Source organism: Xiphophorus couchianus, chromosome 3 (assembly GCF_001444195.1).
Source record: "Xiphophorus couchianus chromosome 3, X_couchianus-1.0, whole genome shotgun sequence".
NCBI classification, from domain to species: Eukaryota; Metazoa; Chordata; class Actinopteri; order Cyprinodontiformes; family Poeciliidae; genus Xiphophorus; species Xiphophorus couchianus.
This window is the reverse complement of record NC_040230.1, coordinates 7,244,746-7,257,763: the sequence shown is the minus strand read 5'-3', so window position 1 is coordinate 7,257,763 and position 13,018 is coordinate 7,244,746. Positions and strand designations below refer to the sequence as shown.

General features: G+C 37.3%; 1 protein-coding gene across 3 annotated transcripts in view; it reads right to left on the bottom strand.

Annotated features, from left to right (window-relative positions):
- The window catches only part of rftn1b (raftlin, lipid raft linker 1b), a 139,345-nt gene that overhangs the window by 48,771 nt on the left and 77,556 nt on the right, over nucleotides 1-13,018 (bottom strand). For 2 of the 3 annotated variants that reach the window (XM_028012629.1, XM_028012630.1), the window contains exon 5: nucleotides 7,799-8,264. In XM_028012629.1, the coding sequence (XP_027868430.1) occupies nucleotides 7,799-8,264 (466 nt within the window). The remainder of the gene's footprint in view (nucleotides 1-7,798; nucleotides 8,265-13,018) is intronic. The other variant, XM_028012631.1, reaches the window with a different exon arrangement.

Below are 13,018 nucleotides of genomic sequence, written 5' to 3'. Positions count from 1 at the left end.
TTATAAACCATTTTAAAAGACCCTATCTCGACATAAAAACAAACGTATTAGTTTGAATCTAGAGTAATTTAATGAATCATACACTCGTATCTGAGTAGTCTGGTGAATTATGTGGTTGGTTCTTAAGCATGTAAAGGTAAAATAACACATATTGTGGTTGCTTAATATTCTGAAAAAAGTATCAATATTCCCCTAAGAAGTCATGGCAAAAGCTTAATTTTTATGCAGTTATTAAGAATAATTCATTATGTCACAGCATAAGTGCATCTAAAGACTCAGAGTAATAACTTTAACATATGAAAAGGTAGGGATTGATTTACTGTGTGTTGATTCATATTGCAGAAGAACAAACACATCAAATTTAAATATAGAGTTGTTAAATAAACCACAAAATGGTTTCAAAGTTCTTAAAAATATCTGGTAATTCATTTTACAATAACAGAAGAAAGCACCTATATAAAAATATGTAAATGAGCTAGAAGAAGTCATATATTAGAGTCATCCAGAATTACATGGGATGGGGGTTAAGATTTGGTGTCTCCAAACACAAATCGAGGGGCTTCATGTAGAAAAGTCTTGTTAAAAAAACCCACACAAATATTAAAATTAAATTAGGTGATCAAAAAGTAACATTTATCTTAGAGTTATTCAAATTAGCTGGTGTCCTCTGTTTTAATTGTAGAACCTCATAAATTAAAAAAGGTCATTTATATCAGAAGATTAAAACCTTATTGGATCATCTGAAGACCTTTAAGATGCATTGTTTTATTTTATTTTATTTTTTTTAATCAAACTTCTGCTGGCTGATAAATGGGTTGATGTCAATAGAATAAATTTGTATGCAAAGCACTATAATAAGAAACCTCCACCTGACAGGTGTGAAATAATAGGAGAACTGAAAAAGAAATACAATATGGGATTTATGATGCCCCGAGCGTGATTCACAAATACACCACAAATCTTTCCCAAGGATTTTGCCTTCTTCAAATCAGACATGCATTGAATCATAAGCAATTTGATCATTTTCACAATACAAGTCATCATCTTCTTTTCTTTTAATGTCTTCCAGAAATGATATAACACTGATGATGCAGAACTTAAAAGGGACCGTTTTATTGTAACCTAGTTAATTCATACTATAACATTGAATAATGCATTAAAAGCTGCACAGCTAGCTATTGTTTACATCAAGAATAGATATGCATAATGCAGCGGGCCTCTAGAGAGAGAAACAGACTCGGAAATTTATCTACAGTTCGTTTGTCGCTGTTCTTCGCTTGAATCATACTAAATCAAAGCGCAAAAGAGTTTTAGTAGTTGTGATGTGAACGAGTGAAATATTTGCTCAGCTTAGCTTTGAAAAAGCACAAAACGTGAGATGTGAGCCGGGTTTGGATCTGTGAGAAAACATTGCCAATCGCGCCTGGTAACATTTTCCCCTTTTCTTCCAATGCAAATGTCAGACTGTCATTCCCCAAGTGAACCAGATGGATGAGCAGAATGTGTGACGCTGCCACCCACTCAAACACACCAACACGCACCCCGGTTTTGGATGGTGGTGTTTGGTAATGGAACCGTTGCTTCATCAATTTGGTTCCTCTGTCCGTCCATCCGTCAGCCAGCCAGCCATCCAGGAAGAATGAATCATTTATAACCATTTCTTCTTTGGCTCCACAGACTGATGTGACAGCTGGTCCTCCTAATTCCTTAAATCTTTTTCATTTGCCCCTCTTGAGAAATATCAGATCAACGGCAACAGGAGAAAACTCACACACTCTTCCCGTTATCCTCCCAATGCTAACAATGTTACAACAGGGAACAATATGGAAAACAAATCTTAGACAACACGAGTGAATTCCCATTCAATGTGCCTCCAACTTGCCAGAGCTTCCCCAGTCTAATTGCTTTTATGTTAACTGATTTATGGCACCTAACACGTCCATTAAAAAATTACATTTTGCAGTATCATTTGAAAATTAAATTGTCTCCCTTTTGAATTCAAAAAGTAGCTAATAGCCGCCCTAAAACTTGATGAATGTGCTACAAGACATGAGCTAATTTGCTTATCTAGCCATGCGTACATGACTATTATGACTGCTTTAGGAAACAGGAACAACTTTGGACGGGCAAAAGATTACAAAAACACACACAAAAAAGCAACAAATAACTACTTCTGTTAATTTTTTTTAGCCCACTTACTTTTTTAATATTTGTTTAGCTTTGGTCCACTTAGCCACCATAAAACATAAAACAATAAAAGGAAGACATTGGCAATATGACAAAAAGAAGTGTAATTCACATTAAAACTAGATTCCTCTTGGCTGACTTCGTTGCTTCTAATTTGATTGCCTGGTGGATTAAATTGCAACATAAACGGCAGAATGACAGTCACTGGATGAAAACATGCTTTCTGTCTGCTTCACAGTATGAACTATTTCCTGAGTTCTGTCTGAATGATTTACATGGTCTAATTATGTTGCAGCAAGGCAATTGTGTTTCAGCCAGAAGGCTAGGTAACTTACTTTTTGAGCATGTGAGTGTTTTCAGCAGTTCAGAGGAAATATATAGAAACTACAGGAGGCGGATTGAGTGCTTTGCCGAGGGGCAATTTCAGCAGGACTGCGTGGGAGGAAAAATAGAGAAAAATAAGATAAGAAGTCTGCCTTCTGATGTCCATCATACTGGACTGTGAGATAATAACAGATCGACCCGAAGCCAGGCTTTCATGTGAAATTCTGTAATAATTCTGATGGAAATCTGTGCAGACGGACATCTGCCAGAACTCACAGCAAAATCACAGATATCAAAGCCTTGCTACTGTAACACAGGAAAACATGCAACAGGGATTTTATTGGAGTTGCACAGTGCAGGAAAGCTGCAACAGAGACCTAATCTATGAATAAAGCATAAAACAGTAGGATGAAACTTTTGCTTTCAGTTCTAAGATTAGGAATTTGCTTTCATGAGCTAAAATTGGTCGACAATATTGGGGTGATTAATAAAAGAAAAAAACTGCATTTACAGTCAGAGATTTCACTACAGAATCTCATTTTTTCCCCAAGATAAAAAGCAACTTAATTTTTCCTAAATCAATAGCAAATTTGATATATATATTTTTTAAATTCTCTAATTTCCACTGTGTAAACTGCAGAGTAACAGATACTTTGGTACATGGAAGAACACAAGGTTTAGTAATCTTTGATCTTTGAGATAAGACATTAATAGCCAACATAAATCTCTTAAAGAAGCCGCTTGCCAAGTTCCTTCCAGAGCCAGAGGGACCTCTTATGCGAAAGTATAAGAGGTATAAGACTCTGTTCTAGCTCATAAAACAACAGTGGTGCATCATTAGCATTCAGGCTTTATGCCAAGAGCAAGAACTGAAAGACTTAAGTGTCACATTAAGGTGAAATTTCTACTTGTAACACATTTTTAACAATCTGTCAGACAACTATAGTGGTAGTTTATGGTCTATGGAGGGAAAAAGTACTTTGTGTTCAAATCAGTTAATATCTTTACAGACATTAAAGATGTACAGTACAGACCAAAAGTTCGGACACACCTTTCTAATTCAATGGGTTTTCTTTATTTTCATGACTATTTATAAGGCAAGAAATCCCACTTATTAACCTGACAGGGCAGGTTGACCTATGAAGTGAAAACCATTTCAGGTGACGACCTCTTGAAGCTCATCAAGAAAATGCAGAGTGTGAAAATGCAGTAATCACAGCAAAAGGTTGCTACTTTGAAGAAACTAGAATATAAGGGGTATTTTCAGTTGTTTTACACTTTTTTGTTTAGTGCATATTTCCACATGTGTTATTCATAGTTTTGATGCCTACAATGTCAATAGTCATGAAAATAAAGGAAACTCGTTGAATTAAAAGGTGTGTCCAAACTTTTGGTCTGTATTGTACATATGCAGTGCCTAGTAAAATGATTTCTAAAATTGAGACCTATCAAACCATACAACACATTTATAACCTCGTGCAAATGTTAGCTTCATTTTACTGATCTTAGTTGAGCAGTGTAGTCTTCTGCTGCTGCAGAGCATCTCCTTTTATGTTTAACAAGTTATGCATTCATAGATGGCATTCTGCATCGCTTTATTGTACCAATCTATTTAAGCTACTGATGTCTTTCTATAATCTGGAATTAGCTATTCTCCTTTGATATCAACGTGACATTTTTGTCTCCGCAATAAATGCACATTGGTCATTTTCTCTTTTTTCAGGCCATTCTGTGTACATCTAAAAGATGGCTGTGTGTGGATATCCCAGCGGATCAGCAGTTTCTGAAATATTCAGAGCTGGTTGTCCACCCACAACCATGCCACAATGAAAGTTACTTCAATCCTCAACATTCACCATTTAGATTCTCAGTTTAAACTTTAGCTATTGGTCTTTGCCAGATCTACATAGATGGCTTAATTAATCGAGTTGGTGCCATGTGATTGGTTAAGAATGAACATTTGTACCTTATAAAGTGACTAGTAAGTGTTATTCCAATCTAGTACAAAAAATAAGTGTTTTTTGACTGAACAGTTTTAAATAAATGCAAAATTTGGGCAGAAAAAAAAAGTTCAGTAAAATCAAAAACAGTTTATCTTTCTGCATCTTTCTTAAGTACTTTCATTTGCCAGATCCGTACCTGTGTGGCAGAAAATAACACCGGTAGCACTTAATTTCTCACAGACTGTTCCTGCTCATCTAAATTACTTTGATCCCAAAGAAAATTTTCACGAGAAGAAATTGTCGTTTTCCCCAAGTCATCCAAGCGTTCGTGTTTGCAGACTTAGAGGATCTCGCTAAAGCTCCGATCTCACTGGTGGTGTCTCTTTTTCAGCGGTAATCCATAGCTTTCTGCCAGCCTCGACGCCAGCACTTGCACAGTGTTCACCTCAAAGATTTGTGGATTACCGAGGACAAGCCAGCAGCAGCAGCAGAGGCTCCTGGGCGTTCTCGGCAGACTGGGCATTAGTAGAGAGGGACATGGGATTTTGGCAGACTCCTTCACCGCCCCGGCTGGCTGCGATGCCGGCGCTACTGGCATTGTCACAGAGATTTGGGAGAAGGAACGGGGGAAAGAGTGGAGAGAGCTGTGAAGCTGAGGGAGGTAGAGGACAAGTCAGTGGGGGATTATCTCGCAGCAAAAAGCCCAGATGGACCACTGGGTGATGGTGAGCTGCCACACCATGTTTGGAGAACTGTATGCATGTCAACACGTGATTATAAAGATCGAAAAATTACTCATATTTATTATATAATATCTAATAATGAGTTCATTTCTATCTAATAGCCGACATAGCTCCCACTGAGACTGAACATGATGCTGACACGTATCACAAATAGGTTCAGTGACAGGATGGGAGACTGTAGGAGGCGCTGACAGTGGTGGGCGTCTCCATCTGTTAATCCGAGACACTCAAAGAAAGCTGAAACTATAAATGTGCAGGAAGAACAACTCAAAGGCGTGTAGCTGGCTCGCTTTCTCTACAGACAAAACGAGCAGCTTCCAAAAAAAGAAAAAAAAAACTCCCAGCATCATCAGCTGTGCGCAAATTTGTATGCTCCACAGCTTCGGTTATAAGACGACTCTCTTTGTGTTTGACAGAGAGAAGGGATTATGTCCCGAGGTGACACATTGTTGTGTAACGTTCTAGCAGTTGCAAGAAGTGACACCTCCACAGACGCAGTGTGTGTTTTTTAGGAGAAATCTGCAGTGGTATTTTTTCTTAACAAACAAAAAAAGTAGAGTTGCAGACAAAAACACAAAGTTACAAAGATGGAGATCATTTGAGAAGTCAAATCTTTCAGTTTGAATACTTGTGAGGGAATGACAGCTCATTCTCAACCCTCCTGGCAAAATGATGTAATCCACAGTAAATGTATCTGCTCTGAAACCAGCTACAAGTTATGCACATGTTATAAAGTATAATTCTGCTTTTTTTTTTTCTGGAAATCCATTAATACTTCATAGTGAGATTAGTATAGTGAACATAATCACTGTAGCAGATGCAGCTCTCCTACATTTAAAGTTTTGACCTTTAATTACGATCCTCCATGATTTGGCCTTTCTGTGGAATTTGTAAGAGTTACTGTTTGGTCATTTTGCTGAACTTTAAAGTTTAGAGCCTAGAGAAAAGCATTTGTGAAGTTTTAAATTTTGACCTTTAATTATGGTTCCCCTTCTGGATTAATTAGTTCTGCTTACATTTAAAGCATGTAGTAACCCAACTGACTAAACTATGAATAAGTATTTAATCATGTTCAATCATGGGCATCTACTCAAATACATTTAGTTTTATATGCCATCGCTTCCAGAAATGAAAACAACTATAAGTTGTAGCAAAATTATTAAACTAGGACCCACTGGACTATTTGTAGTTATATTTAATGCCAATATTACATTGCTTAATAGTGGATCACTTTACTGAAACATAAACAAGCAATGGACAGTACAATGAGAAAGTCTTAAACAATCTGATACTTCTTGTCATAATTTTTGCATTCAGGCAACCAGACTTTCTTGCAATCTGTTAAAGTGTTTTAATTATTAGTAATTCGGGTGCCTTGAAGGTACAACAAAGTTTTACTTTGCTCTTTTGCTTATTTTCTCTCCCTTATATTACTCTTTCAAAGGATTATTGAATAGGAATGTATGTGTGCATTTATTCCTGCTCAAAATTGCTGTTTAAATCTGTATTTGACTATCCAGAATATTGTAATTCCACAAAAAATTTTAAAATGACAATATGGTGAAGTATGTAACTTCGAATTTGAAAATATATAAGAACTGTAAAACTCTGGAGTTAATTTCAGTTTTGATCTGCCAAACTTAAAGATTCGCAACTAACAAAAAGTCAAATTACTATCAATGTACGTAACACAAGCTCACTATTGTTTATTTTTCTGCTGTTTATTTTGATCTTTTACAGGATTAAATCAGATTGAAGCACCATGTTGATGCATAAAATATTTAAAAACAATTTCCAACTAAGTTCTTAAGACTGTTCATCTTATCAGATTGTCAAGCTGTGTTTATAAATCTTTTCCAAAATGTGCTCAACTCATTTTTCAGAGGACTTGTTCGGCATAAGATGCTAAAAACATCACATAATAATAGAAGAGGTTCTGTTTCCAGGGTTGGTTGGACTCTTTCATGGTTTTTTTTTAAAGGGATGAAATTCAAATGCCATCCTTCTTCTATGGACATTTTATTTAGGCCTAAAGCTTCTTTTCAATCACTTTCATAGTTTTGACAAAGGTCAGAATTCACAATTTGCTGTCATGGTCTATAAGATTCAAACTTGGTAAAATGATAAAAGAAAAACCTTGAAATGCCTTTAGAAGATCTTTGCCTTGAACAAAAACAGGCCTGGCTGCTTGAAAGCAAAGAAAATAAATAATCTCAGGCGGGTTAAAGGCTTGGTACGGTGTTATGCATGTGCTTCACATAGCATTCAAAACTGATGTAAATATGAGTTAATTAAACATCAGAATATGCTTTTACGTGATATTATTGAACAACAATTGCAAACAAACCAGCAACCCGGCACTCTAAAAGGATTAATCGGGTAAAGAAGCAGAATGGATGGCTAAATATGTTCCAGAATATTTTTGGGGATATTTAGAAAAAACCAGAGTATACAGAGAGCATAGTGCAATCACATTTCTTTTGCTTTCCAGCAGATCCTTTCATTTATCACAGCATGTAGGTAATAATTACCTTGATTTTTGCCTAACAACTTCTTTCCTCTTAGTTGTGATGTGAAATTGTAACCATAGTGACCACTCACCATCACCTCTCCTGTATCTTGGCCTCTCCTTTCTGTCTCCGATGATGTCTTTGTTGTTATTGTGGCACGACGAGTCCTCCTCGGTCAGAACCTCGCTGTTCTCCAGGTCTCCCTCTGATAATGGAGAAGCTGCTGGTGAGATGCCGTCCCGAATGCCCCCTACGCCAGAACCTGAGTGGTTTTCACTTTTGATCTCGCTCTCATTTCTCTCCATATCCAGTCGGGATGCTTGCATGTTCCCCTCTTTGTCCGTACTGTCACTTTTTGCTCCAGGATCTGGCTGGTTTCTGGGGCTTGAGGGGTTTGATGGGCTGCAGCTACCCAGGGAGCCAAGGACAGAACTGGGGCTGGAGTGCAGAGACAGGGAGGGGGTCTCTGGTTCTCTGATCCGGGTGCAAGGCGCTCCGTATGGCTCCTGGACAAATCCTACAAACATCACCCCCTGGTCAGCGAAATCCTGCATCTGCTGTGGAAAAAAGAGCAAAATAAAAATTATGAAACTAAAGGTCACCTGATTCTTAATAAACACAACTGTTAATCGATACCTGTAAACCTATAATATATTGAATACAAATTAGTCTTCATGGATTTAGAGGTTTGATAGGTACAGCAAGTTTCCAAACTCACAAAACAATGCACTTAATGGCCATAATGAGGATGATATGCAGACAATTAATGAGTAGGCAAATCGTTCAAATTTCAAAGAGCTAGCATGTCTTGAACTAGCACTAAGAGGCACAAGTAATGAGTAGAGGAATAAAATTGTATACCATTGCTGGCAACTGACAGTCCAAGTACCAAGTTTATGTTGACACTTTTGGGCTTTCTGGTTTTACTTGAGGCCAATTGTTCCAGCAGTGTTGGAACTATTAGTTACTCAAATGCATCTTCACTTATCAGAAAGGTTGGGCTTTCCAACGACTGGCCAAGGGAAGACTAAGATGAGTGCATACCATCAGGGTTCATACAAGGTGGCCATAAAAACATCATGAATCATCATGAATCTTGTCTCTCCAACTTGGATTTTATTGTAATCTGTGGGGGGGGGCAGAAGAAAATATTTGAGAACCACTGATCTAAGGAAACCCTGTGACCTGCAGCAATCACTCTTCCTGGATAAGTATCCAGTAGACATCCTATTGCGCTGAGTAGTTAAATTATCGTCATATTGGGCCTGAATGAAGGGAAAGCATAGAAGAAAAGTTGCTGTAATGTTGTGAAGAGACATTGATTAATTTCATCCCTCGTATTGTTGTGACAAATCCTGTTAACTCTGCAGCACCCTGTGTGATGTATTTATGGTTGACCATAATATTGGGATATCCCAAATTAACAGCTGTATTGTTTTGAATACCATTTTTTAAAACTGTGGAAATTACTGTGTTAACTGCCCTATGACCAGTTTAAATGTGTTATAGTTTGTTTTTGTGTGAAGGTTGTGCTTCCTGGTAATTCTTCGTCTGCTTCCATCTCTGCAGCAGAATAAGTTTCTCTACAGCAAGCCTTTGAGTTTAGTAAAGTGATTGCAGAAAATGTGGTTCAAAGGTGGTATCAATGCATTATAATGATACTACAGCTTCTGTTTTTGTGTTTATTTCTTTTATAGAGTAATGACCAAAAACTGTATTTAAACTGCATTTTCTTATCATCTCTTGAGAAATGTCCGTCTCATTTCTTATCAGAAACCACCAGGGGGTGGGAATAATTTCGGTTAACTCTACATTTTCTGCAATCACACAGCTGTTGATTCGATCAGGGATGCCTCGATGATCTTGACCTGTGTCAGATACCAAATCTGGCACCTCTGTTTTTCCTGTTTGTCATGTGGCATTTTGTGTCGGCATTGCGGTGCCGCTGCCGATTGAAACGTTAACTGTCAGGGAATGTTAATGATGCCATTCTCCATTTGTGCCTCCTATCTCTGAGCTGAGGCTGCCCCTATTTCTATCTTGAGCCTCATTGGGAGGAGAAAATAAAAATCAAATCAAACTGCAGGTTATTCACTATGAAATTGAATTGGAAAACAGTCACTCTGTCTCCAGCCATATTGTTTAGCATCATTTAAATGCCGTCTGGCTGCTTTCACATAATATTCCCCATTCCGATATGTTCAAATGGAACTGCTGACATAAAAGGGAGCAACTGCTGCATCTCATTTTATGGTAATGCGGGCAGTCTGAGGTAAAAATGAATGGCTCTGACTGACTAATGTCAGTGCAGTTGATAGAACAATAGATCCAAGATGATGGGTTGTGTTGATTGAATTTACTTTTGGTTCCATTTTGGTTTTTGTCATCATCATTTCATTAAGTCCTGGCACTTGACAATTCAGAACAGATTTATTTTTCATCTTGGCAACACAAGCCAGAAGACAGGACGAGTGTCAGGATGGCAGATTGACACAAATAAAAGTGAATGAGAAACAAAATGAGTCTAAGCAAAAAAACAAATGTCTTCACTACAATAACAAACAGTTAATGGAAACAGATAAATAGCTGGTTGGAAATAGGAGAAGCAATATTCAGTAGAATGGAAATAATGGCACAACATAACATACTTTCTTAGGAAAATTAGTAACAAAATATCTATAGACGTCAACAAAAGATTGAACTTTAAATGAATGCAAGTTAACCTGTCACCATCTTCATTGCCTGTGGCGATGCCCAGAGGTAAATTTTAGAGGAGCTGTCTATTCAGAAGTCAACTATGTCTCAGTATGTACTAAGTTAAGAAACAAACAGATAAGGTGAGAAGAAAATATGGGGACAGGAGTAGTTGTGACACACATAATAGACCAGCAGAATGGGGAGGTAATGCAGAGTGAAATGCAAAACTTGTGGCATAGCTGTAGGAAAGAAACTGCATATTGAAGCGGATAGCATGTCTGGATGACTATAGGGTGAGATTAAACTGTCTATAAAACTGGATGGTAAGGATTAAAAAGATTTCTTGCCTTACAGGTTGATGGTTCCAGACAACAAAATGTGATGTTAGCATGCAGCTACTGACAGAAGCATTAGCTTCCCTGACGCTAAATGTTTGTAATGACTGCCTGTTTTTTGCCGTTTCAGTTTTTAACAAGTCTTGGATCTTGAGAAATACCAGCTCATTATTTTTTTTCTAAATGCCTCAAATTCTCTCAGATGTAATTGACTTCAGGGAACTTTGTCTTCAGTTTATCCCACATACTTGTATTGGATTTCAAGTAAGGACTTTGTGCAAGTCAGTCAATAACCTCCATTTTGGGGGTAGTTCTTTGCCAGCAGCGATGCATGTTCAGGGTCATTGTCAGGCTGGAAGACATAGCAACAAACAAGATCTTTGTTCTGATTACATTTTTCTTTTTCCCGAAATCTTCCCACATTCATCTTTCCTCATAATTCTTTTCACAGTGACAAGAATCACAGTACCAGATACACAGAAGACACCACCATTTTTCGCTGCAGGGATGCTGTCTTTTGGGTAAAAGGCACCTCCTTTATTTGTCCAAACATAAGCAATGCCTCTTATTTTGTGTTCTCTAACTTAAGGACATGCTACTTTCACGCAATCTTTCACCAGGGTTTCCCTAATATATTTTTCTCTGAATTGAAAGAGCCTCTTCTGCAGAAGTGAAGATTTTGTAGATTTGCAACCTTGTCTTCCATTCCTGTGAAGAGCTTATGTGAGACTATATTTCTCACTCGCATAAGTCGTTTTTTTATTTTGCCGCTTTTGAAAGGGTCTTTATGGCAACATCCCTCACCAGTTTTCTTTATTTTGTGCCTTACCTCTATCAGGATTGTTTTGAGCCATGCGACTCTCCTTGAATTTCTTAATGATACTTGTCACTGCAGCTCTTGATATTTGGAAATGCAGTGAGAACTTTGTTCATCCTTATCAAGATTCTCAAATTCAAACTGATTTCTTCTCTTTATTTTACATAATACTTTCTCAATTGACACACCAATTGAGAAAACCTTCAAGCAGTTCTTAATGGGAGGTATCAATTTTGTGGAACATGTCGGTGTGCAAAGTAAATTTATTTAAATCTGCAAAATAAATGTATGATGTCACACTGCACTTAAGTTATATTAGAACAATAATTACATTGTCAGAATGGGGATAAATGTTTTTCTCAACTGTATCAGTGACAACAAGGGACTCCAAAACAAAACCCTGAGGAACATCACTGTGTCTTGCAATATTCTTAACCAAAGAAATCTTCAACTGAAACAGTAGTTGTTCCTGTTTACAATAACTTTTATTGAAAGTTCTTGTCAATATCTCTGTAATGTTGGACATTTTAGGCATTTTGTTAACTCCATCCACTGTTAATATTTACATTTTTGGTATTGGGGAATTTTTTTCTGTATTTTGGTTTAATCAGTATCAACACATTTGTGGTTTCCCTTGTGTTGGGTAAGTTCATACACTGAAATAAGAACGAAGAAAGACCATATAAAATGAGTTTCATGGATTTAGGTTGATGAAAGTTATAATTAGGTATGAATCAGTGTCCAAAAACAGTTAAGTTTTTATATTGGAAATAAATGTAAAGCAGCTTAAAAGAAGCTAACAGGATAACATTTTGGGGGTAGAAATGGTTTTAGTGAAATCGACTCTCGTGAATAGAAAAATAAATGAAGGGTAACATTAATGATTTGCATTTTTCTGAGCCTCTTATTCTAAATGAACAGAGAGGTCTCACTGGCTCAAAGGGGATCGTCCTTAGGTCACAAAAATGAGGTTTTGAGGTTGAAATCGCATCATTTCTCTTCATTAACCAAAGTGATGCAGGGCACAAATTTGAGGAAAAATATTCAGGGAGTAGCTTACCGTGTACTGCCACTGGAATATCAACAGCCTGTGGTGAAAACCCCATTTCAATTTTGACTTGAGACCACATTTCCTATTTCCCCTGTAAGTTATTAAAGCAGCACCAGGAGGAGGTGTCTGAAGGTCAGGATGAAAACCCCAGAGAGAGACGGAGCAGGCAGAGATGACAGAAAAAGAAGCTGAAATGATAATGACAGAGACTATGTCAGTAAGGAGAATAAAAAAAGATAAATGAGAGGAAGAATGAAACAGTGTTGGAAGAGAAAAAAATAAGGAATTCAAGAGCCCAAATGCAGAGGAAAACACTCTTTGTTTCTCACTCCTCAGCCACTCATCCATGTCCACTTCCTTTTTAATAGATTTCTAGCAAGGCTTCCTGTTCCTCCTGCAGCTCAGAAGATT